Source organism: Larus michahellis, chromosome 11 (assembly GCF_964199755.1).
Source record: "Larus michahellis chromosome 11, bLarMic1.1, whole genome shotgun sequence".
NCBI lineage: Eukaryota > Metazoa > Chordata > Aves > Charadriiformes > Laridae > Larus > Larus michahellis.
Window position 1 is genome coordinate 14832627 of NC_133906.1, and position 26338 is coordinate 14858964.

The following is a 26338-nucleotide window of genomic DNA, read 5'->3' on the forward strand; positions in this document are numbered from 1 at the left end:
CGTGTGGCAGCCACAGCACATCTGGTGAAGACCAGGAGCTGCAGAGATGGCCATGGACTGCGACCATCAGCAGCTGCAGTGTTTAAACTGGGGATCAGCACCGAAGGAGTCATCTCTGTTTCTCCAGATCTGTGTGCAACGTTTTGTTCTTCCCTTGGTTGGTTCCATTTGGGAGACAGGTTCCTGTAACGAACTCGCAAATGGGGGAAGCGGGAGGGGGATGAATAGCCTCTTGCAGAAATTTTTGTCTTACCTCCCTCCTGAGCATCCTTCTCCCCCAGTCTTTATGACTTTAAAAAGCAGGAGAAAAGTTTTTCTGCAAGGCAAGTGCAAATGTAGAAGGGACTCGGGAACGGCCAGCTCTTCTTACTGGTGCAACGTCTTGTTTCCCATCTGAACTGATGGAAAATCTGAGTAATTGAGCTGCAGCCTGTTGTACCACCAAGTTCCCATGTTCTGCTTTGACGGGGAAGACGGGCAGCCCGTGCCTTCGCTGTAACCACACGGGCTCCGTGCCTTTTGCCATTGAGGTATCCTGTGGATCAGCATCAGGACTGTTCACCTGCCTTTGTGTTGGTCTGTGTCTCCTGTCCTTGCTCTGAAAGCTGTTAACAGCCATCAGGCAGCGAGTGCTGTGCTTTGGATCAGGCACGGTGCGAAGGGGAAGGGATCATCTGCCCCACTTTGAACAGCAGAAATGCTTAAGTTGACGTTTTCAAAACAGCTCAGCATCGAGCTCGTTCAGCTCCAGTGTCATGTTAAAATGCACACATAGAACTGCGTATCCCTAATTTAGGCTTTCTGGCTCTTAAATAAGCTAAACCATAGCTAATTTTAGAAATATCACTGAAAAGCTATTCTTCATCTCATTTCATGGGCAAGAATAGTAAAAGCTCAGTGCTCCAAACGTGTTTAACTAAGCAGGAGCCAGCCCAGTGCCTCTTCCCAATGGGAAAACCACATAGCCCCTGGCCCTGCTGCAGGACGGGAACGCCTGTACCACACCAGTTTGTGCTGGGGAAGGGGGTTACATTCCCAGTATCCTGCTGTACGCAGTAAATCTACACCTGGTAAGCATCAGGAATCCGGGTTTTCATTCATTCTGAAATGCAAACCTGCATGCCTCTTGGGTTTTATTTGCATGAGCAAATCTTTGTGGGAAATGCAGATGTAAAGCGGCGTCTCCATCAGTCTGTTTTCCTTTACGCTTCATGGGTTTCCTCCTCGGAGCAGGGATGCAAAACGCAGGACTTGCCCAGGGCTCTTGGTCTGCCATGGATGCAGCTTGGAGCAGCAGGGAGAGGTCCAGGACAGGACCAGGACAGGTCCTTCAGAGCCATCAGCTCTGGCTGCGCCGCCTCCACCAAACCTGGCTGGCGTTTCGTGCTCACTCTGCCTGGGCAAAATCATTACCAAAGTGGAAGGCACCAGTGAATCAAGTCCAGAGAGCGTAAATGACTTGTCAAAAGTCAGGCAGCAAATCATCTGTAGATGTCCTGGTGGGACACGAGAGGTCTGGCTGGCAATTCCCGGCTCCCAGCCCCCGGGGAGCTGCCTTACCTGGTCCCTTCTCATTCTCTCCCCTTTTTGGGGTGCTGTCAGTCCTGTTTCTCCTTCTGGATTCATCTGGGACAAATCCTAACATTCCACCAGCAAGGCGAAGTCAGTTTGGGTTTAAAGGCAACCATGGGCGAAACCGGGCATGTAGGGAGCAGCTTGAGATGCTGGAGGCGAGGAGGCTGGCAGGAGGGAGACGGCAGCGTGTGCGTGTGTGTGTGTGTGTTTTCCTTACAGCCGTGCAGCTCTTTTGAACAGGTTCCCCTCTCTCTGCTCCGACACGCAGAACTACTCCCCGTTGTGTTCACAAAAAAGCGCCTTTTACAAAGATGTTGGTCTCCCATGGCCTCACTGTGCGGAACCAAGAGGAGCTGCAAGAGGAGACGGATTTTTCTTTGTTCAATTTTCCTGGTTTTGTTCCATCCCCAGCACTGTCTCAGCTCCCTCAGGTCCTTGTTCCAGTGCTGGAGCTGGGACCAAGGAGGATTTCAGCCCGAGGGCTGGTGGCCATGTCACCTTTTCAAAGGCATTGCTGTCACGGTGGCTCTCCCTGCTCAAGACCCCCACGTAGAAAAGCCCAAGCCTGGCTTTCAGAGTGAATGTGCAGGATGTGAAAGTCCAGATTTAGACCCTGGTGGTAGCACAAGGCCAAAAACAAAAGTGATGCATTGGGTAACATGCTTGTAGCATTCATCCTGGAATAAAAGATACTGTAAATGAATGAAAAAAAATTTCTTCAGAATTTTCGAACCGTCATGTTGATTTGGACAGTTTTCCACCTACCCATGCAATCGTCTTCGGCTGTTGTCACTGCTTGGCTTACGGATTTTTCTTGCAGGATGCTGCAGTGTTTATTTTAGTAGGCAAGGGCATTTTCTGCCTTGCCCTTGAGAGTCACTGGGGATTTTTAGTAATTCCCAGACTCGCTTGCACTGAAGGGACTGCAAAAGGGCACCGTCCCTCCTTGCTCGCGGAGCCCGATGAGTTCTGAGCCCTCTCCCTCCTTGTCTCTTGCAGTCCAACAAAGTTCCCGTCGTGCAGCCGTCCCACGGAGTCCACCCGCTCACCCCGCTCATCCCTTACAGCAACGACCATTTCAGCCACGGCTCCCACTCGCCCCACTTGCCCGCCGACATCAACCAGAAACAAGGTAAGGGCACCGCTGGGTATCTGCGCAGTGGGACGGGGATGGTGCTGGAGACCACTAGGATCAAGGCTGTCAAGGCCCTGGTCCCAAATCAACGGGGAAAATCAACAGCTTTGGTCAACTGGGGCATTGCTTAGCAGTGGGAGTTTATTTAGCTTATTGGCAATGCTTTGTAATCCTGGTTGAGAGGAGTTTGATATCGAAAGTGCCAACCCTGCTGATGAGGCGTGCTCCATTCTCTCTGCAAGCCGTCCTGTAGCTTGAGACCAGACCCGAGCCTGCGAGGTGATGCGTAAGAGTCAACCAGAAAATGGAAAGTAATCTTTCCTTTGACTCATACCCAGACTGTTGTCAGGTTGTCATTTTGAGAAAATAAATGCTTGAAACAGGAAATATTTTGACTAAATAGGATCGGTGTCTGATAGCTAACTGGATTGTTATGTGTGTGTGTCCGTAGCCACACGTTGTGTGGTTGTCACACGGTTTGGTTCTTTGGGTTCCTGTGTGAGCCCAGGACACGTCAATTAGCTCATGAGGCTCCGGAGGAAAGTACAGTAGGTAGAGGTTAAACCCTGAACTGTACAATATAGGTACGTGCACAGGAATTCACCCCAGCCCATCGTTCTGGGTTACTGGCAAGCTGAGTGTAAAATCAAACTTTTCTCAACCTTACATTAACGCAACAGAATCTTTCAACATCGGTTCAAATTACCCAGGGCTTTGCACAAACCTGGTCTTGATTTCAATGTGAAAGCGAGCAAATTGATGGTTTTGTGCCGCAGCACGTTCGGGACGGGATTCGGGGTCCGTCAGAGCCCAGAAATCAGGGTTTTTGGATGCACAAAATTAACTGTGGTGATCTGGGCTCCACCAGAGTGATCCAAACTGTCCTGGAGACATCAGTTTTGCCGAGCTAACATCATTGCTAAAACAACGGGGTATCGCGGATGCTCTTGGCTGGAGGGCATGATGAATTATCCCTGCTCTGAACCCAGAGACCACATTCTGGATTCATCAGGGATGCTGATGGGGAGAACTTAGGTCCGGTGTAAGAGATACCCAGGCACATCCTGATTTACTTCCAGCCAGCACGTTGCTTGTCAGCAGCCAGAGCTTAATAAACTCAGCAGAAAAATATGAAGAGTTAACAAAATAAACCTCTTAAAAGCTCAGCTAAGGGCAGATTTCCGAATCCCAAGAGGAAGCGTGCAGATTTCTTAAGTCTCCCGGGAAGGCGACCCGACGCACCTTCCTTCACGCTGCCTTTGCCGATGCCTTGCGGAGCACAAAAGCCCCTCGCCATGCGCTGCCCCCGGGGCCTCAGCACGAGCCTGGAGAGCCGTAAGCAATGCGGCAGCCCTGCGCGGAGGCTACGATTGGCACTGCAGTAGTGCCTGTGCGTCCATCTCTGCTGGGTCAGTAGTTCTGCAAGCTGTCCTCTGGCTGCATGCCCACCTGCACCCTCTGTGCAGCCGCTTTCCAGTCTCCCGTTTCCCATTTAGCCCATACATTTATGTCGGAGGCAGGGGGAGTCTGTCCATCCCGGAGACCCCCCCAAGTCCTGTTTGTGGCGAGGTTCAGACCATCATCCTCAGCTGGGACCTGCCTCCGTGGGGCGGCCGTGATCAGCTCTGCATGCCCCGTCCCAACGCTGCTGGGGCGAGGGTTTCCTTCCCTGTTCATTCTGATTGTGTCCCATTTCTGTTTTCATCGCTGAAATATCTCCCATTATCACTGAGCGTAAGCATTTGAGAGTCACCGTCGTACTCATTCTCACAGCACCCCTTTAAAGTATTTCACGGTAGCCCAAGGACACGCAGACAAGGAAATACGAGCAGGATCTTCTGAGTCAGTGGCTGGTGCCCCAACCACCGGGCTAGCGAGAATAACTTGTGCTCTGCCTTACGCAACTTGTATTGTCGGAGGTCCAAATCTCAGGAAATCCTGGCAGCTGCCTAACACAGATGCTGGATTTGTTTGGCCTTCGGGGGGCTGCTGTGTCCCGCGCGAGCACAGCTGTAGGTAAATCTCATACTAAGTTATATATTCCTTTCAGTCCAGGGACAGATTTATTTTAGCTAACTGCTCATAAGATGCTTGGAATCTGTTGGTGTCATTCCTAATTCATCATTTACTATTAATACACCTAGGAGAATAATCCAGACTTCTGAGTTTGCAAACTGCTTGCAACTAATCGCCAATTTATTCAATGTATTTATTGCCCAGGACAGCTGCTGGACAATCTCTGTACATGGATATTTTTTCTCTGAGTCTCGTTCGCAGTCAGCATTACACGATACTGCGGCAGAGCTCAGACCCATTCCCCCCCCGCCCAGTTTTCCAGTCGGGGGGTCAGCCGTAGGCTGCCATTGCCGGCAGCACTGCGGTTGTCTGAGTCCCACCCGGGCTCCGCGGGCCGTTTTCAAGTCCGGATAGAAATGGGGAGATGCTGTGGCTGTCTCCTCCGGCCATGCCGCCCGTGCCAGCGGCTTTGAAGATCTCGCAGGGATTCCCCGTGCAAAGGGTGAATTCCCAGCTGGCACCGTACCCACCCGTGCCGTTCCCTGGCACCCACAGAGCCTGCGAAACTATTCTTTGAACAAGGACTCAAATTGTCTAAAATAGAGATAGAAGTGATGCCAGCCGGAGCGTCCCCGCTGACCGCTCCTAGGGGTCCTGGGGGTGACTGATGGGAAGGGGATGTGGGAATGGCTTTGCCCATCAGTTGTGCACCTGAACGGGCTCTCTGGGAAGGGCAGAGGGATGCCCAGAGTCCATCAAATCCTTCCCAAAGCAAGTTGCTGCTCGTCCCCAAGGGTGGCACAGAGCAGAGATGATGCTTGTGCAGGAGCAAAGTGCCTTCCCCACCCCATGACACGAGTGTTTGGGATTCTGCAGCAATGTGGATGACCCACCACATCCCCACAGAGAGAGCCACAGCAATAAAAAGGGCAATTAAAATCTCAGTTATTTCACAGATGTTCCCTGCTGCCCACGAGTGCCCATCGATGGAGCAGCCGGGGAGGTCAGGAGCGGTGTGGGTCAGACGGGGAGCACGGTGCCGGGTCCAGCTCACCTTCTTCTCCCTTCTCCCAGGAGTGCACCGTCCTTCCCAGACCTCAGACATCCCCGGTTTCTACCCACTCCCTCCCGGTGGAGTCGGACAGATCACGCCGTCGATGGGATGGTGAGTGTGGAGGGCTGGGCGCCGCGCAGCCCCCAGCCCACCGGCTGTTCATTGAACAAACCACCTGCAGCCGTTCTCCGTAACCCCCACGGTGCTTTCGCCCCGGCTTCATCCCTCCTGCGCGCTGTGTGGTGGGGAGGAGGATTTAGCTCTGGTTTAGAGAGGGGGAGCAGATCTGCAGAAGGCTTTGTCCAGGCTGGGGCATCCCTGGAGCGGGGTTACAGCCTGCCTGATTCAGAACTGTCTCCTGCTTTACATCCAGCTGCCTGTATGGATTGGGAAGCCCAAGGAGAGCTTCCTACTCACCTCCCCTAGTCACGAGAAAAGCCTCTCTTTTTGAGTAGGAAGTAATTTTCTCCCTCGCTGGGGTTTTCAGCACAAACAGTGCTTTCCCTGAGTGTGCTGCCAGCGGGGCGTAATCTAATGGGATGCTCCATCTGCTGTGCCACGGTGCTTCTCTGGGTCTGACATGCAAGGAAAAAATACACGGTGGCAGAGTCCTGCCCTGGCAAACGACCCCGGTACCTGCACCCTGGCCACGGTGGCACCCGCTGCCCCAGGGGGAAAAGGGAAGGAGGGGACATGAGCTGGAGAACTCCCAAAAAGTCCCTCCTGCACGAGCCAGCCCCGAGGAGCATCCCGCAAAGCAGAGCCTGTTGGGAAACCTGCCCCAGGGACACGAGTTAAAAATTCAGCGGTCTGTGCTCTGCGGTCAGTGCCGCTGGTTTTTGTCACCATGATCGTAAGCACACGGAGGGAGCGGGTCTGGCAGGCGGTGCCGTGTGGGCATCGTCACTCTTCAGATTAATTTTTAACCCGGGTGGGCGGCGCAGGGACCTTGCAGAGGCTCGCGGGGAGGCCGGTGGCTGCAGGCGGCGGGTCGGGGTGGCCAGGACAGGGGGACAGTGCGGGGAGCGCGATGGTGGGGGTAGGCGGCCAGATCCTCCCTGGTGCCAGCTGATAAAACCCCCGCAAAGCCCGGCCGAGACCGCCGGGTACAAGAACATACTGCAAAAAATAGGAGAGGTGAAGCATATTAGAACACAAAGTAAAATGGGAGCTTTTTGTTTTGTTTATGAATTTCATGTTCCAGATATTTAACCACAAGGAAACAGAGGCTGGGGCCTTTGATACAGGGTTTGGCTTCAAAGAGATTACATTTTGCCTTCTGTGCTAAATCTGCTACTCTTGGGCGATGATTTAACTCCTCATATGATGTGATTCATCCTCAGGAAAAACAAGTACTGGGGTGACTGTGCTGTAACATGAAAGAAATAGTTGGGGGTGAGAAAGGAGCCTGTTTGCCAAATGCGAGGTCCACTCTTGGGGGTGGGATGCTGGTAGGGGCATCCCTGGGTGCGCGGAGGGAAAGAAGCGTGGTTCGCAGAGAGGTTTTGTCTGTCGGTTGGTGGCGGAGGGAGTCTGCATCGCTGAGAGCTGCTCCAGCATCTGCGGGGTTCGGCATCCTCAACCAAGCCTCGTCAGACACGTTCATTAGTGACTAATAGAGCAGATACAGTAAAGCAACAAACGGCCTGACGGAGCAGAGAGCAGCCCTTGGAAGCGTGTGTGTCTAATTGAGCCTTTGCTCATTTAGAATTTACAGAAAGAGCCCCAAAACCTCTCCCGAAGTGCCCAGTCCTCAGCCGAGACTCTGCACCAGGGTGCGGGTGGGTGCGGAAGCGGCGGCACTGACCCCGTGCAGGATGCAGTGGGCAGCAGGGGCTGCCTCCCGGAGATGCTCGTGCCGGGGATGGTCATGCCGGGGATGCTTGTGCCAGGGATGCTCGTGCCAGGGATGCTCACACCAATGCCACCGAGCTGGAGCGGCCACACTCAGGAAGCAGCTTTTCCTCTGTGAGCCATCAGGCAGGAGCTGGGCAGAAATGGGTTTTGTTCTCACCGAGCGCTTCGGGAGGAGGAGCTGCCATCACTCCCTCTGTAATTAGCTGGGATGACAGTGGGATAAAAGCCTCCGAGAGTCCAGTCGAGTGAGTTTTTGCTCACAGGAGCCTGGCAGCAAACATCAGCCGGGAGCCTGCGAACCGTGTTGCTCCCCGGGCCGAGCGGCAGCAGCACCGCGGCGTCCCCTCCACGGCTGTCCCCTGCCTTTTTTCCAGCCGCCCTCCCATCACCGGGTGATACAGGCTGTAACCATGCATTCCCCACCATCAGGGACTGATTCTGCCATGGCATTAATCTGCACGTCAGAATCACTTTGGATGAAGCCGCCAGTGCCGGGCTCCTTTTCTGCCCCAACCCCTCAGCCTCTGCAGGAATGCCTGTCGCTTCTGGATTAGCTCCGAGTCTTTTCTCGGCCCTGGGGCAGCCGCCTTCGAACTTCAAAGGTTGTTTCGGTTTCCCGATGCACGGTAGCACTTGGCTGTTTGTTGGTGTGTTTATACCCGCCGACATCTAAGGGTGGGAGAGGGCTTCTGCCTGGCAGGGTGTAAACAGCCCCGCCGCCTCGCCCGCCTTTCCGACAGACAGATCCTGCAGATTTTGGTCAAGCCGAGACACAGCAGCTCCCGGAGCGGCAGAAACAGAAACCTCCTTCCTCCCCAGCACTGCTCGAGGGCCTGACCGCGCTGTCATTATTCCTCTTCGGGGCAGAAACGGTCTTTAGCCCTGAAAAATCCCTGGCATCCAGGGGCTCGGTCCTTCACAGGGCACCGCGCTTAATGATAATGGGCTTTTTTTTGATTATTAGAGCTGAAAATAGCTGGTGCTGGTCTTAGACACAGCCTGGCCAGAGGAGCATGAGCATCTGCACGGGTTTAAGCACCCCGTCGCGTCCTCCTCAAGCTTCCCGGTTTCCGTGCATAGTTTTAGTCTGTGAGCATCTTCTGGCAGGTTTGCAGAAGAAGCCAAGGTATTTTTGAGCTATCTCCATATGAAAACCGGGGGGGGTTTTCCCTTGCTGGGAACAACAAGGAACTTCCTGCATAGTTATTTTACTATCTCAAAATTAATTTCCAGCTCCAGGTCTGGTACCTGCTCGGTCCCCAGCATGAAATAACTTTCAAAAGAAATGTCAGCCCGAGCTTTTGGCTTGTTTAAAAGTGATGGGCATCGTTTTAGGGATGTGCTGGGGAAACCAGCGCCTTTCTGAAGCATGTACAAGGGCAGAGTAGGTACTTTCTCTCCGGACTCTGGGAGATTCCCGTGTTTGGGCATCCTCCCGCTGCAGCCCGCGACTGCGCAGCATCTTGTGCATCGCACAGAGAGAGGCTCTGACCGGGCTTTAGTTTTCTGGTCAAACTGCGCTCTTTTAAGCAACTTCTTCTGTGCAATAGCAACGTCTCCTAGTTTTTCAGCACCCCTCCACATTTTGCGTTTTAACAGGATGAACTCAAAGCTGCAGCGTTACTGAGCACCGGGGATGGAGGGGGGGGTCAGAGTTGGATCCAACCTTTGCAGGGAGGCCCAGCTCCTCCCAAAATGAAGTCCAAGTCCCTCACAGCCCCTTGAGCCTGGGGAACACCCCGAGCATCCCACCGGGCAGAGCTCTGGGGGCATCAATGCTCTGAGTCCCCTTAGCAAAGGGTATCTTTAGGAAACGCCACGTAGCTGTGGATACTTTATAGACTCTTTCTTCCCGATCCCAGGCAGAGCCAGTCTGTCTATCCGCTCCCGTCATGTGGATTTAGACAGCCGTACTCGTCAGCGCTTTCTCCTGGGGCTTCTTTCTCCAGGTGAGTATGAGCTGTGTGAGACAGGGCAGCGGCTCGGCTGGTCTCGCAGCTTGCAGTCTGTGCGGCAGGAGCTTGCAGCAGACCACGGCCACCCAGGGATGGCCACCAACCCTCCCCGGGGCAGCCGGGGGAAGAGAAGGCGCTTTGAGGCAGTGTCTGGTCCAAAGGGCGGTCAGGGGAATGTCCGGCATCCTGGGAGGATGCACAGCCAGTGGGTTTTAATCAGCAGAAGGCAAAACAAAGCCAGAAACCACTGCCTTCAGCTCAGCACTGGGAAAAGCATCCGTTGCTCAGGATTTTGCTCCTTGTCACTAACCCTAATCCTAAATATATCCCTGCGGCCACCACTGCTGAGTTTTGCTCTGCAGAGACCCGTCTGTTTTACTTGGTCTCAGCCTTACAAGCAGGACAGGCAGCGGGCAGATACTTGCTGTCCCCCCCATGGGCACAGATATTTGCTGTCCCTCCATGGGCACAGCTCAGCCCTCCGAGACGTAGGCACGTAACACAACCCCAAACCATTCCTACTGCAAGTTTATCGTCACCCAGGACTAAATTTTGCCCTCTGTAAATACACCGAGACCCCGGTGATGTCCCGGTGAGCAAAATACACCTCCTGTGGATGGAAATGGCAGAGCCCAGCCCCTCCGGGCATGCTGGGGGGCAAAGCCCCCATGGCTCCAGCAAGATGAGAGATGATCTTTTGAACGAGATGATCTTTAAGGTCCCTTCCAACCTAAACCACTCTATGCCTGTGCACGCTGCGTGTGCTCCCGCACCAGCTTTCGCTTCTGCTTCGTCTTGTCCTGAAGAGCCTTTAGCGGAGGTTTCCCACAGGAAAACCATGCAGACCCTTACCCGTGCTAGCCCGTGGCCATGCAGAGACCTCCGGCCACGCAACCCTCACTCCCGTAGCCCTGCAGCAGAGGCGAGGGAGCGCTGCCAGCCCTCCTTGCTCGCCGAGGCATCGCTTTGCCCGGCCTCAAAGGCGAGAGAGGAGCTAACGGTTCCCCAGCGAGGCCCATCAGCCTCCCCGAGCCCGGCGCAGGAGCTCCCGCTCGCAGGATTTTTGAGGCAGATTTTGCAGGGCTGCTGCAGCCGAGAAAGTACACCTGGTCAGATAAGGATCAGGCTGTGCCGGTGGATTAAATTAAACAGCTTTTTCTTTTCGTGCCAGCATATCTAATGAACAGTTCATCTCCCATGGGCAATTCTGCCATCTCAAGCTGCAGTCATAAAGTGGCAAGCTTGGCAAAGCTGACTGCGCTGGCTTTACCCTCCAAAACTCGGGAGAGAACTAATGAAGCTTGAAAGCGAGCGAGACCTCTGGTGATCTCAGTGCTGTGTTGGTGGAGAGCATTGCTCAGGCAAGGTGCACCTCCTAGAGTCGCAGTTCGGTTCATGTTCAGACTTATGCTGTTTCTGTTAAAAGAAAGGCGCGGGGTGGTCCTAATCTCTCCCATCCAAAGCCTTGGGTTGAGTTTGTTGTTCCTTCCTGCAGCGCTAATAAGATATTGCAATAAGAGAGAGTTGAGCAGCTGGAGCCGCTGGTTGAAGCGCCCTTGATCTTGGTCGGGCTGGCTCCGGCTGCGGGATGGGCTCCTCGCCACCGTGCGGCACCCGGACCCCGTGGCTCGGCCGGCTGTGCCCACTGCCAACACGGTGGGGACAACCTGGGGGCGGCAGTGGGCACTGCCTGCCCTGCGCCTGCCGGAGTTTGCTTTCCGTGTCCTCTGCTTACCGTCTGCTTCTGCCACGTCAGAGTGCCATCTCGTGAGACGCAGTGCTCCGCCTGCATCCCCAGCGTTCCCGGCATGGCTCATCCACTCTCTGTTGCAGGTTCACTCACCCACTGATGCTGGGCTCTGGCATGCACACCACCGGCATCCCGCACCCCGCCATCGTGCCCCACTCCGGCAAGCAAGAGATGGAGCACTATGACCGAAACATGTAAGTTGGAGGTGCCAGCAGGGCCCCTCAGCAGCGTTAGCACCTTAATGCCCATTTTATTTATCCCTATTAATGCTCGCACAGGGGGAGGATGGATGAACACTGAGCTCTGCGTGCATCAGGCAGTGGCACACACCCGAGGTGCAGATCTCGAGTCCTCCCACCTGCTTGTGCCATGGGGTGGGCTTGGCATCGAGTCTTCTGCTGAGCTTGGTGCCACCAGGCAGGAGGGCTGGAGGGTGGCTCTGATGCTGACAGCTCCTCTTTCGGTCCCACCAAGGAAACCTCAACCAGAACCAAAGAGAGAGAAGGAAGCCAAGAAGCCTACTATCAAGAAGCCCCTGAATGCTTTCATGTTGTATATGAAAGAAATGCGGGCGAAAGTCATTGCCGAATGCACCCTGAAGGAGAGTGCCGCCATCAACCAGATCTTGGGAAGGAGGGTAAGAGCACGTGGGGCTCAGCGCCATCGTCCCATCCAGCATCCCCGTCCCTTGCAGCTGCTTTTAAGCATGTAACAACCTGCTTTCAAACCCGGGTGCTCTTAAACACGCGGAGTCAGATATGCCCCGGAGCGGGGCGGCCGCGGTGGGCTGGGCTGGGAGGGGACAGCAGGGCCAGGTCTCACCACCACGCTTGTCCTTGCAGTGGCACGCGCTGTCCCGGGAGGAGCAGGCCAAGTACTACGAACTGGCTCGCAAGGAACGGCAGCTCCACATGCAGCTCTACCCCGGCTGGTCTGCCAGAGACAACTACGTGAGTGGCTTCCGCGGCTCGGACCCCCTCCCCATGGCATGGCCAGAAACATCCCGCCTGTCCCTGGTAATGCCGGTCCTGACGGCACGAGAGCTGTAGAAATGCACATTTCAGGAGTATTCCTCTCGGCTTGTTGCCTGTCCATAGCACAAATGTTACGGGTCCCCAGCTACCAAACTGGTTGTTCGCTTATTGCCGAAGTAAATACCAGTAGAAAGGAAGAAGAGCTTTTAAGTGACGCTTATGATCTTTAGGAGTATAATTTTATGGGAACTCACTGCTTTGTGCATCTTGGGCAGCAGCTGAGACGTCTGCCCAGAGGATGGGGCAGAGATGCAGGGGAAGAAACTGGGGATGGGATGCTCCGGTCGCTTTGCGATAGCACCTTGTTTATCAGCTTTAAATCGCGGGGCTGGGTACCGTGGGCTCCGTAGCCCTGGGCACGTGATGCTGAGCCTGGGCACATGCCGCAGGTTTGGGGGGATTTGCCAAATTGTGGGTTGCCACCTCCACTCTGTGGGTTTAAAACTAGCACAGGGCATCTGCACTAGCTGCACTCACGAGAACGTAATAATAATGGGAGATAATTGTTTAAAAGGAAAAATAGGAAAGTGTAAGCTGCTCTGTATGAGTTGTAGTGCGAAGCTCGGTTTCGCAGGCAGTTCGGGTCTGATTTTGGACTCTCCGTGGGGTTGCATCCCGAGCAGCAGCCCCGTGTATTGCAGGGTGTGGAAGTGGCGCCCGCAGGATGACAGTCCCAGAGTTTCCGTCTGTCCCTCGGGGGCCTTGATCCCACCCCGATCTATCATTATTAGAGGACCCTGACCAAATTAAGCACACCATGTTTGAAGTATTCAAGTGCAATTTGAGCAAATGCAGACAACAGCACGGCTCACTCCACGAGCTCGCGAGCCCAGCCCAGCTTTTTGATGAGCCTGTTTCCCAACCAAGGTTGCTGTTAGGGGGAAAAAAACCCTTTCCAGATTGAAAAAAGGAAAAAACATCCCCCAACTTCAGCAGCGGCTGCTGAGCGGAGCAGCTGAGCCATGCAGCAGAGGGCGGTGGTTCTCAGCAATAAAAAATAATTAGTGCAGCGGGCCCTAAAATGTGCCGAGTGTTGGGATCGTGTGTTCCAGTAGCCAGAAGAGCTCTCCTGGTGTCCAAGGGAAAGAAGGGAAGCTCCAGGCTTCATCTTCCCCGGTTCTGGCTGTAGCGAGGTACGCTGCCGCAGCAATCGATGCCCAACCGATCCCCAAGGCGTGAGCAGAGAAAAACCTGCGCTTTGGTTTTTATAGAGTACAGCTTGTACTCTGTAGAGTACAAGCTTTTATAGAGTACCTTGACTGTACAGCTAAAAAGCTGGTTTTGGAGGGGGCTGCGGTGGACTGGCCGCGCTGGCACAGCCGGGGTGCCCGGAGTTCCCCCACTCCCTGGGGAGATGCAGCAGCAGCTCCTGGGCTGGCCAGAGGGACAAAGCTGCATTGTGGCTTGTGGTGGTAGGGACAACACTTGGGAAGCCTCCGGGCTACTCCATAGAACATTTAAAGGTTACTTTTAAAAAAAATAATTAATTTACTCTTAGCTATATTAATCACTCCAGCAGCACTGTGTTAAACAAGGTTGTATAGGTGTAGCAGTGCCACACTCCGGGTCTTTTCTAGTGGCTTTCTCAACTGTTTTGATCTTACACGCCTAACGAGCTCGTTAGAAACCCGAAGCAAAGCACACGTAAGTCTTCAGATGTCCGTCCATCCACGCGAGGGCTCTGCCCTTTGATCTAAGGCTCCGTCATTTCCCTCGCAGCCGCGTTCTTTCCCCTGGGAGCCGCGCAGCGAGTGTCCATTCAGCCCACCCTGACCACCACTCCTTCCAGACAGCCCAAACTCCACCCAGGGCGAGAAAACACCCTTAAACAGACCTAAAAAAAACCCCAAAAACACATAAAGCAAAAAAAAAACCAAAAAAACAGAGGGCAGAGGTGATGTAGAAAAAGCAGATGCTCCCAGCCCATGTTTCCCTGCAGCAGCACAGACATCCCTGCCTCTTTGGAAGCGCAGACCAGGAGCTCAGCATCCTTATGCAGCTTTGCAGGATCAGTGCTGGATGCTGCCGACCTCCGGAGCCGCCCTTAGAGAAACCGGGGCAGCACCAAAGGTGCTGCCCCGGTTTCTCTAAGGGCGGCTCCGGAGGTCGGCAGCATCTGTGGACACACATCTGGAGAGCATCAGCATCTGGAGGGCATCAGCATCGCTGAGAGCAAGGCACCATCTTCCTCCAAGACCCAAGCGCATCTTCCATGGAAATCTCAATCCTGTAGCATCCTTCATCTTGGCATGGGGTGCTTCCTTGCTCCAGAAGAATTTTCCCTCCGTAGCTAGCGGGCTCCGGAGGCGGACGTTGTATTTCCCGGCATCGGCAAAGAGCTGCTTTTGGGTGTTGTGGTCGTTGCAAGGGATGCTTTTCTCTCTGGAGCGTGAGCAGGGAGGAGGAGGAGGAGGAGGAATGTAGGTCACTTCTGCAGCACGTGATGCGGATATCGGGCAGGAAATACAGTTGGTCCCACACTGAAGAAAAAGCTTACCGCAGCTCGGAGCTTTCCACCTTCACTCAAAACCACAAGAAGTCATATAAAAAGTCACGGGTCGAAGGCAGCCCTGCGAGCCGCCGCTTGCTCCACGCAGGCCAGGTTGGCTCCTGCGCCGCTGTGCCCTCGTGAATAAGCTCGTTAGGAGATGAGGGGAGTTGGCACGTATTGTGAGTCAGAGAGGCAGTCTGGGGACAAAATCAGGTTTTCTTGTTAGTGAGGGAAGAAACAGAAGAACGAGAGATGGGTCCAGAGCTGCAAAAGCGTTGACATAGATAAGATTATAGATAGTGGATTATTTAAAAATAAATTTCTGTGGATTTCCTAGAACTTTCTTTCCCTTTTGAAATGAGGGGTGCTCTTCCTGGTGACACATGATGGAGCAGTTTCTGTTCAGGTATAAGGCACCTCATTAAAGTGCGTATTGGAAACAGGGAGGGTGCTAAAATGGGCCAAGTGCTTTTTAGAAACATAAAGAGGGAGAAGGAGTAAGAATAAGCCAGGAGGATCCGCTGTTGATCAGACTGCCTCTGCTGCATGCAGTAAATCTTGCTTAATTCCACTAATCTAGTTAAATCTATTAATTAAATTATCTATTACTCACGTCAGTGTGGGCCAAGGAGGACTGGCAGGATTTGGCAGAGGTGCTGAGCGGCGCCGGTGCGGGCGCTGGGTTTATTATAGTTGTTCTGCATCCGCTAACGTTTTCTCCGGCGACTTCTTGAGCAGCCTGCAGTGTCAATCAGGGTCTCAGCCGCGTTTGTAGCGTGGCCGTGGGCTCATAAACCAGAGCCGGCAGCAGCGCGTTGGGAAGAAGACAGAGCAGACGCGGCGGGTGGCAGGGACGTGGCCGCCATCTCCCCCGAGTTTCTGTTGCTGTTTCTGCGCACGCGTGGGTCTCGTGCAGAGCGGTTTCGGCATGCTGGGGACGTGTGAAAATGCCTGTGGTGCTGGAGCCGGGGGTACGCACATCTGTGCCGTGTCGAACGCAGCCCTCGGATGTGCGCAGACACCACTGCGGGTGGTCGCTTTGAGAGTTCATAGAGTCATAGAATCAGAGAATGGTTCGGGTTGGAAGGGACCTTAAAGGTCATCTAGTTCCAACCCTCTGCCATGGGCAGGGACACCTCCCACTAGAAGTTCCTCCTGGGTGTCTTTTCTGGAGCACTGGTCGGGGCAGCTGGGGGAAGGACAGGGACGTTCATGGAGATAAACCCGGCAGGTCCCCTTGCCGTGGTTCCCAGCTCATCTCGCCCTGGAATGGGCAGAGCTGGCGGCACCGCGACTGTTCCAGCAGAGCACCCGGCCCCTGGCCAGGGCTTGCCCCTCCAGCCCCAAAACCCCGCACAGCACCCGCTGTCTCCTGGGAGCTGGGACTAACGGCCTTCCCTTTCATTCCCCAGGGGAAAAAGAAGAGACGGACACGGGAAAAGCAGCAAGATTCCAACTCAGGTAAATGCGTGCGGCTCGGTGGCTGTCCCTTCGTTTCTGCTCGGAGGGGATAATCCGAAGCAGTTGTCGTGTTTTATCATGTTTTCTTTTATTCTCTTGAGCTTAACTAAAGAAATACGTTTGTTTTTTTTTTTAAGATGCAGTAAATTAACATTTTTGTGACTTTTTCAGAGACATGTTTGAATTAGAACATAAGTAGGGTGTGAAAACTGAAAAGATGAGGTTTAGGCAAGTGCATAACTTCATATACATTATCACTAAACTTAATCTGTTCAAAACATCCAGGGTGAATGTCCCCATCAGCCCTACAGATAGCATTAATTGAAGAAATCGCTGCTCAAATGCATCAATATTGCATGTGGGACTAAATGCAGTGAAAGGCTTGAAGATCACCCGTGGGACTACCGCAGAGTTGGGTTTCATTTCGAAGTAATGTACAGTTCAAGTCAAGTCATGCTAAAATCCAGTGTCAGTTGCTTCCCTGCACCACCCTGTTTATTAGAAAAGGCCCTTTTGACAGATTTCAGCTGGTGACACACACATTCCCATCATCCGAGGCTATTCCTGTGCTGGTTTCTGAAGTAGTTCTGCCATATCAGGAATAAATGATATCTGTATCATTAAATATTCATTATAAAATAGTGAGAGACTGTCCTTGCCCACCATGGCATCACGTATCCATGCAGTTAGACAGCCTGCTTTTTCCAGTATGTCCGTTCCGTGATTGCCTATGGATTTACAAAGAGCTTTTCCCACTCTCCAGCCTCCCGGTTCGTTACTGCTTGTTGCTCTTATTTACTTCCGCATGAAACGAAGTCAGCCAGATGACAGGCTCTTGGCTTTCTGAGCAGAACGCTCATTCTCTCTCCCTCCAGAAGAGCTCCCTGGGGAGGGCGCCAGGCCAGGCTGGTGCTCTCCCGGCCTCGCACAGCCACGCAAAGACCCGTCACGCCGGAGCTGGGGACCGCAGGGTGCACAGCTGGCTGCCTCTGGGCGGCTCAGGTATTGGTCAGGACATGGGAGCCCAGCTCTGGTGTTACCGCTGTGGATTATGCGTCCGTGCAACCAGAATCCCACAGCCTGCATTAATGCATAAAGTTCACACTATTTCATTAATTTAATTAATTGCTCTTGGGTGACCTCCTTGAATTGTCCATAAAAAGCAATTCTACCACTGTGTCCCAGGATAATCTCCAGTTTAGTTAACACCGTTGATCTCATTCAGTGCCTAAACTGATAAGGGGAATACAAGCTTTTAGGCTGGTACGTAGTGTATGTAGATATTTATATATCGATATGCGTGATAATTTCACCTGTTACGGACTGAAAACCAGCTGCTGGTCGTACGCAACAGGAGACACCGGTGGTGGCTGAAGGAGGGAGTGTGAATCCAGCACAGAAATGTGCTGTTCAAATCCCATTCATAGCACTAGAGAAAAGACATGAGGTGCATGAAAGCAGACAGGGCTTCGCCCCAATGAGTCCCATAATTATACAGCAAAACTGCAACATTTGAGGACAGGCCAGGGAGAACAGCTTTTCCATGGAAACTGGCAGGGGAATGGTGGGGAGCAGAGCAGAATAACCCGGGGCCTGGGTCTCCTTGGTGCTAACTCTGCTTTCAGCCTGCTTCTGCAACGTTTCCTCCTCTTCTTTTCCGGGCGCAGTGCGAGCTCGCCGGCAGCCCCTCTAGTCGCTGCGGGACAGGCAGGGAGCAGGTAAGGATGCAGACACCAGGCGCAGGCAGCGCCTCTGGGATTTGGCATCTTTTCCAGACTTAAGATAATTCAAAGAGCTGTGAATTTCCCTGTAATTGCCCATATTTCCCAGAGCTGAGGCCGCTTCCCAAGCCTCCTTCTTCCCCAGCTGCCAGCAGCGATCACCGATATTTGCCTAATGATCACTTTTTTCCAGGAGAGGTGGTGCCGGCACTGCCCTGTTGCAGGAAAAAAAAAAAAGAAAAAAAAAAAAAATGGGATTTTAGTCTGTTAGTCGTGTGTTCAAGTGGCTAAAATGATGTTGCCTCTTTTCTTCCTCCTGCTCCTCCTCCTCTTTGTGCCTCTGCCTTGCCCATTCTCCGCCGCGCATGCTTCTGTGTTCAGATCCTGCCTCTCCTAAGAAATGCAGAGCTCGCTTTGGCCTCAACCAACAAACGGACTGGTGCGGCCCGTGCAGGTGTGTATCGGCATCTCCTCGCTGCTGGGGTGCTCCTGGGCGAGGGGGTTCGGCTCCCTGCCCCTTCCCAGCGCCGGCGGGGGCTGCTCCGGCCAGGCGCGGATGGGGTTTCTCCCTGGGCATCCTCAGGAGCTGTTGTCCGAGCTGCGAGGGTCAGGCTGTGCCCTGGGGTTGTTATTCCCCCCCCACCCCCCGCCGGGGCAATGGTGATGTGATGCTGGATGGCGTTAAAAGCTTATTTCCAGGGTGGAGACCTCTGTGACCCTGATGCAGGGCTGTCTTCCCCCATTAAAGATTTCCTAGGGCCATATAAATAGACCTCTAATAGCACCCTAGGGCCAGCAGTGAGTGGTTAATGTTTTGGTTTTTTCCTATTTATACTGGGGCTGACCCTGTATTTCAAGATCCAGCTCCTCTTGACCCCGCAGTCTGGCAGTTCCCAGCGTGGGGTGGGAGAGCCGCGGGCAGTGGGACAGTTCGGAAGTGCCCAGAATGGACGTGCCCGGGAGATAATAAACCTCAGTGCGTGAACCGAGCGTTACCTGGCTCAGGGGGGAGTCCGCAGGTTCAAGCAGACAGAAAAAGCTCCTGGGGGGGACTTCTGGACCTGGGCGCTGAAGCCCGAAGAGGGTCCAAGCCTGGACAGAGGATTTCATAGCACTTTTTTAATGCCGGTGCATCGAGGACTCCAGCAAAAGCTGGAAGTAAAGTATTGGTTAATGTGTTTACCACAGCTTAAAGTGACTAAAACCTACCCAAATCTGACCCCCAACGGTGCGTGGCCACTGCGCTTGCTGGCAGCCCGAGCCCAGGTCCCGGTGGCTGAGCCCGAGGTGAGGTCCCCTCCCCGCCACTGAGTCCTGCACCCCGCAGGGCCGGGCAGCAGCAACCCCCCCGGCTCGCTGGGACTGCAGCCAGCACGCGTTTTTAAACTCGTTAAGAATCTGGAAACTAACTAATACTTTACTGGTGTCCAGAGAGGGGTTTTTGTCACCCCCGTCACGCAGACAGCAATGCCACCAAGCTGAGCCCCGCTCCGCAGCGCAGGGCACGACTCCGGATCTCTGGAGTTGTGCTTCCGACTTCCCTCTGCCTTCGTTTGAACGCTTTTAATTCAGCTTCTTTGCACTGCTTCCCAATTAACACAGGCTGCTGGAGTGCTGGGAGACCTTTAGCATGCTTTTGTGTTGTAACCTTTGCCTCTCGAGCCCCGGGTAGTCACGGCCCTTCTGCAATTCCCCGTACTAACGTGCCGCTGCCGGCTCCGCGGCTCCTGTCGTACACGTCTGGTCACCTGCGGAGAGCAACTTCCACTGGAGGGTTCCCACCCCACGGGAGAGGTTAACTGGTTAAAACTGGGGGTTCCTGCTCTAGAGCTTTCACCCTCCTCCCCTCACCCCCGGGCAAACCGCTCCGGGGTGCCGTGGTTCCTAAAGGGAGAGGGATAAACCCCTTTAGCTCTGTAATAGCCACGTTGTCAGCAATCCGTAATACCAGATCTGCTTTTTTCCCCCGTTATTTTAAATCAAATCAGTCAATCGATGGATAGATTGGTATCATCTTAAACAGGGCCTTGGAACTCCCCATCCTGTGGCTACTCCTGAGACATCCATGGGGAAAACAGCTTCTCCTGGGGCTCGTCTGCGCTGGGAAATCACAGCCCCTGTAAAATAACTTCCAAGTTAAATACTCCGTTCAGCGGGGCTGCCGTGTTTCATATCGTGTTAATTGGGTCACCACAGCTAAGGATGACACCGACAGCAGTAATAGCACTTCTCTTGTTCACAGCCAGTGCAAAGTCATGTTTAATACCGGACTAGTTAATACATATTCTAACACTGTCTAGTTTTTCATTAGTAAGATCAAAGAAAGGTGTGTGCCCGCATTAGCGAGTTCTCCATTTGATCTGTTTTCCTCAAATGAGACAGCCGAGGCAGGGAGCCGGGCGGGAGGAAGATGCTCGTTTTGGCTGGTTTAGCTGTAAAGTCATTAATACCATCTCCAGCAGAGGAATTGTTCCCTCGCTACTATTAAGGTGACACCTTGAGAGCTCTGTTGTTTAAAACTACCCTGAGATGCTCGAGGACCCGTAGCAGGTGACGTGAGGGATCTGTCACATGAAGAGAAGGAAAACCAGCTCAGAGTATGTAGAGACAACACGAGACAGCGCGAGGGACCAGCCAGCAGTAGTTAAAGTCGGCTGGGCGTATGAGCCGACACCTGGAAGTCAGGGCAAATATTCCTGGTTTTCATACCACAGAGCAGAATTGTCAAGGGATGTGGAGAAATCGTGCCCAAATCCGGTCACGGCAAGGGTGATGTAGGACTTGTATTTTTGAGAGCCCCAAATCATGACATAGGAACAAGTGGGGAACCTGAATATCTTCTTCAGGGGATGAAGGAGACCGAGCCCTGCTCCTCAGGCACCGCTGTCCTGCTGACCTTCCCAGCCCCAGTGGGCTTCTTACTGGGAAAGCAGGGCTAGGGGAGGAGAGTTGCCACTGATGGGGTACTTTTCTGTAAAAAACCCTTTTTATGAGTAAATCTTCCCCAGCAGACGAGCTCTATTTATCATGCTCCACAGAGAGGGGGCATGGAACCGAGTTTTTCACAGTTGCAGGTCCATTCAGGGCCTTCTTCGGCCTAATGTCTCTCTCCAGTGTCTGTCTACGTTGGGTTTTGTCCTTGTACCCCTGCTTCCTAAGGGAGAGACCTCAGCAAACGTTCCCTGCCCAGCACAGCCACAGCCTGAAGTGTCAGAGCTGGTTTCTCCTTAGCTTCATTAGCAGTTTCGAAGGTGATCTACCCTCCAAAGACCAACAAGTCCTCTGAAGGGCTCAGGACTACTCTAACATCCAAAGCAGGACCTCAGCCAGCCTCAGACCGTGTCTTCCAGCTGGTCCCACACCATTTTCTTCCCGCTTCCTGAATCTGTTGAGCACTTTCACCTCAGCGGAGTCACTGAGTCATGGGTAGAGGTGGGGATGAACGTAAAGTATTTTGCGATGCAGAGGTGGCTGAGATCAGAGGCTTTTGCTGCAGAATGATGTAAGTCGATGATATTGTGCACAAGTCTAGGAAAGTGCTAGGAAATGAGGTCTTCAGACCTTAAGATTTTGCGCTGTCTTGCATTGCCTGAGGGGAGAGGCCAAAAATGGTGCGGAGGGCAGTGTCCTGGCAGTGCACGGCCTGGCACCCCCGACCACAGCGATGCCCTGTGCCCCACGCCCTGTCCGAGCGCCCACAGCCGCTGGCCTCTGGCCCCGCTCCAACAGCTCCGTGTCCTTCTGCTGTTGGTGCCCCAGAGCTGGAGGCAGCACTGCAGGGGGGTCTCCCCAGAGCGGAGCAGAGGGGCAGAATCCCCCCCTCGCCCTGCTGCCCACGCTGCTGGGGATGCAGCCCAGGCTGCGGGGGGTTTCTGGGCTGCCAGCGCATGTTGCTGGCTCATGTTGAGCTTCTCATCAAATGACCCCCTTATTTTGACTTTTATTATTGGTTTGATTTTTGTTATTTTTATATTTGTTATTTTTTTATTATTGTTTGGGGGTTTATTATTTTGATTTTTTATTGCCATTTTTATTGTTTTTATTTTTATTCTTTTCATTTTTATTATTTAGATTTTATTATTATTTTTATTCTTGTTTTTATAACACCCACCCCCCCCCTCCGCCGCACCCCGCCCCCATCCTCCCCTGTCCCGTGGCTGAACCCTTTCCGTTTGGATTCAGCCCACACCGCGCTGTCGCGGCACCAGCACCCCCCGGCCCAGCGCAGCCGCCGGCCGGGCGCGGGGCGGGCACCGCCAGTGCGGGTTGTGCGCGGCCGCGCAGCGCAGCGCCCGCCCTTCCCCGCGGGGCCGCCGTTATGGCGCCGCCTGGCGGTGGCCGCGGAGCCGCGCAGCCCCGGCCCCGGGCCGGGAGGAGGCAGCGCCCGGCCGGCGGCCGCGGTGACCGGGGGGGGCCCGACCGGGGGCTGTGTTGGCCAGGAGAGCCCGGCCGGGGTTCGCAGTGACCAGGAGAGCCCAGATAGGGTCCGCGGTGGGCAGGGGAGCCCGGATGGGGGCCAGAGTGACCAGGGGAGCCCGGCCGCAGGTCACAACGACCGAGGGGACCCTGCCGAGGTCCGCGGTGACCGGGGACCGCAGGTCCCCATCCGGCTGCGCAACCCAGCTTGCGCCGAGCGCTGGTTTACGACTGGTGTGTGACCACGCGCTCACCCTTTATTCACAGATAACTCTCTTCACTGTTCCTAGGAGGAAAAAGAAGTGCATTCGGTACTTACAAGGAGAAGGACGCTGTGCCAGCCCAGTTTCTTCCGATGGAAGTGCTATAGACTCCCCTCCCTCTCCTCCGGACGCACTCCAATGCATCTCCTCTGCTTTTCCTTCAGACAAGCTCGCAGCCCCCGCCGACTCCGCACACAGAGAACAGCCCGACCCCTTCCCCGTCTCCGCTCACCTCCACACCGCCTCCGGCTCCTCCAGACCCATCACCAGGTGCTCCTCTGCGCCCGCAGAGTCCCCGGCGTACAGCGCGGCCTCGGCGGGGACATAGTCCCGCGCGCGCAGCCGCCTTGGCCGGGACACTGGGCACTTGGCGCTCTCCCACCTGATTTCGCTGGAAAGGACCATCCCAATTCCCCATCTCGCTGTAGAACGTGCAAAGTTAGGCAACAAGGATGCTGGAAAACTCATTTGGTGTTTCTTCTGGGGGGGGCGGGGGGTGGCGTTAAGGATAGAAAAGCAATTTCAAAAAAAAAAAAAAAAAAGGTAAAAAATAAGTACTTGCCAAAATTTAAAGTGCTGATGAGTAAACAAGCCTTTTGTCCCTGCCCTGTGCTGCTTTATTTTTTGTTTGTTTGGGGGTTTTCCTGTTGTTTTGGTGTTGTTTTTTTTTTTAACTGCATTACCATCCAGTACAGCAGAAAGCTCCCGGCTTGCTGCAGTAGACGTAGGTGCTGTCAGCCCGACCCTGCCTTCCCCCCCCCCGCCCTCCCAGCTGCTTCAACACCCCCTCACGCCTCTCTCCTGGCCCTCAGACCACCGAGCTGGAAAAGCTGGAATAAGAGCATTTTTTTTAAAAAGCCCTTCTGTCTGAAAATGCAATGTAGCGATGCTGGCTTTCTCATCCCACCAGCTGACGAGAGAAATGAAATATTTAAACCGACAAGGTGAACTTTTTTTCCAACTTCTTGTTTGAGAACAGGAAGAGAACTGTTTACAGGTGCAGGGGCTCTGTGCGGCCGTGTCCCGTCCCGCCGGCGCGCGGAGGAGAAGGGAGCACACACCGGCCCCGCAGAGGAGCCGGCACCGGCCGCTGCAGGTCCCGTTGCCGGGTGCAGGGTCTCCCTCGCCGTTAGGAATTGTGGAGGGTCAGAAACGTCCCCAGCGGGCAGAGGACCGCGCTGGCCCGGCCGCAGAAGGGCACACTACCCCGCTCTCCGCCTCTGGCCTCCATCGTACCCACCCTCGGCAAGATCTGAACCTTTTTTTTTTTCTTCTCTCCATAATTTGGTGTATAACCTTTTAAAAAAACCTTACTCTAGCTTTTTCTAAAAGATCCCTCCGCTCCCGAGATGATGCCAAATGTGTTCTCTCCAGCTTGAAAACGTTTACCGGTTTCTGGTGGTTTATTTATATTTTGAGCTCGATAAACAAAAAACACTGTGGGCAGATCCTGATCTCCCAGAACCGATGTAAATCCCAAATTAATCCAAGTTCGTGATTTACTTCAGGTTTACCGACTTCTCAGAGACCACAATTTAGTCCACTGCAGATTTTTTCCTGCTTGAAAGAAATCTGTTGTAGACTGCTGAAGAGAAAAATAACACCACACAGAGGGAGAGGGGGGGGTCCTATTTTTTTCTACTTTACAGAATAGGTTTTAGAGTACCGAAGACCAATCATGTAGTAATATTATTGTAGAACCGCAAGAAATTTAAGATGACCTTTATAATGTACAAAATATTTTTATATTTTTTTTCTTAACGCAAAACCACAAACCCTAATTTTTTACATCGGGCTAAACATAACTTTTAAAAGAATTTTATGCCTCAAAGATTGAAAATTTAAAAAAAAAAAAACAAATCTGATTAGTCTGTAGAGCAGCTTTGGGTTTATTCCTTTTATTTAGGTACTTTTGCTTATAGTAGTGTAGATTTTTTTAATTCCAGTCTTAGTTTAGAAGATCTAAACCTATTGCTTTATTCCTCTCCTGTGTAAATGCAACTTCAGAAGCACTGAATGAAAGCTACGTGCACAAACCTGGAAAGTTTGAAAAAAAAAAAAAAAAAAAAGAGTCATTTTCAAGTTCGACAGAAACATTTTAACCCTTAGAGAAGCAGCATTACCTGAACCGACTGCCAGCTGGACACTCGGTCGTGTGCGTACTGCGCTCGGAGGGTTAATGACACAGCGCTAGATCAATCCCCGATCTGCTGGGGTTTGAATTATCTCAGCAGGCTTAGACAAGAGCATGCTCCAGTGCCGCCCAGAGGAACCCAGCAGGCTCTTCCCAGATCTGATATAACCTCTCTTTATCACTTGACTTAAAAAAAAAAAAACCAACCAAACAAAAAAATTGCTTAAAAAAAACCCAAAATTAGCTGTGTCTCAGCTCAGCGTTCACCCCTGTGAGAGCCTCTGCTGTAAGGTGCTGCCGAGGTGTCAGCTGCCCCGAACGCCCCAGGTGACAAACTGGCCACAGTGGCCTCGCGTAACTCAAGGCTGGGTGTAAAGCTGGCGTAATTTAATACCCGATCGGTATCTCGGGGTTGGATGAAACGTGTTGACTTCGCAGCAGAGCAAAGGCAGGTATAAATGAAAAAGCAGATGCGTCTAAGTAACACCAGAGGAAATTCAGGGGAGAGTCCTGAGCAGCACCAAACGGCGTATCCCGACCTGGCGCGCGCAGAGCAGCCGTCGCTCATTTCAGAATTCACCGGGATCGTCACCCGTTTATTTCAAGGCTCCTTTGGCCCCTCCATGGTGCTGTGGACGCCCGCCTTGGCGCAGGGCACGCTGACCGGCATCTGTACCACAGCCCCACCGTCGCTCTTCCATCCCATTCCTGCAAAATCCCCCCGTGACCCACCGCCCCCCTGTCCGGGGCCTTTCCTCGTGCACTCACGGCCCAGCAGCGTTGCCGTAACGTACAGGTTCATCGCCAGACCTTACCCTGTGCTTTCAGCTACCGCAGTATAAACTCAGAGTAGCTGCCTGGTAAACCACAACACCTTCAGTTTATACTGGTGTAACTGAAAAAATTTAATCTTTTTTTTTTTTTTTTGTTCCCCGCCCCCAAAACACCAGATAAGAGACCTTTAAGCTGCCCATCTCCAAGACAAAACAGGGAGCACGACCAGCTTCTGTTACACGCCCCATGGCTGATAACCAATGCCAAAACAAAGTTACTTTTATAAATACCAAAAAAGTGTCTTTAGAAATGCTATATGAAGTGTTACTATTTTGTGTTAATACTCTTTTTTTAATAGAAGGAAAACTTTGCCCTTAAGTTTTTATCGCAACAAGATTCTTTTTTTTTTTTTCTTTAGTTTTTGCAGCAATTTCAACTCTTCTTGAAATATGTATTTGAATTCCTGAAATCAGTTTGAATGTAGAAGTCATGGAAGTACCACTTCATTAAACCAAGTAAAACCACTGTATGTATGTAGCAGGGATAAATGTTTTGCAGCTGTACTTTCATTTGTCTCAATGACTATCCCTCATTTGTTGTAATTTTTTTACTTCCTTGAGTTTGTATTTTTTGGCTTTTATGTTCAAAATATGTTTATAGCTTTATAAATAAAGAAATTGCCAGACTGGCTATTCAAAACAG

The 26338-nt window shown here is 52.9% G+C and overlaps 1 protein-coding gene across 9 annotated transcripts in view; it reads left to right on the top strand.

Moving 5' to 3' along the window:
- The window catches only part of TCF7 (transcription factor 7), a 76098-nt gene extending 49760 nt beyond the window's left edge, over window positions 1-26338 (top strand). For 2 of the 9 annotated variants that reach the window (XM_074603559.1, XM_074603558.1), the window contains exons 4-12: window positions 2575-2707; window positions 5801-5891; window positions 9500-9586; window positions 11426-11536; window positions 11817-11979; window positions 12185-12292; window positions 16280-16328; window positions 22756-22776; window positions 22893-26338. In XM_074603559.1, coding sequence (XP_074459660.1) covers window positions 2575-2707; window positions 5801-5891; window positions 9500-9586; window positions 11426-11536; window positions 11817-11979; window positions 12185-12292; window positions 16280-16328; window positions 22756-22776; window positions 22893-23056 — 927 coding nt within the window. In that variant the 3' untranslated portion in view covers window positions 23057-26338. Of the gene's footprint in view, window positions 1-2574; window positions 2708-5800; window positions 5892-9499; window positions 9587-11425; window positions 11537-11816; window positions 11980-12184; window positions 12293-16279; window positions 16329-18430; window positions 18504-18946; window positions 18948-22732 lie in introns of all 9 variants that reach the window. The other 7 variants (XM_074603561.1, XM_074603562.1, XM_074603566.1 and 4 more) reach the window with 6 other exon arrangements.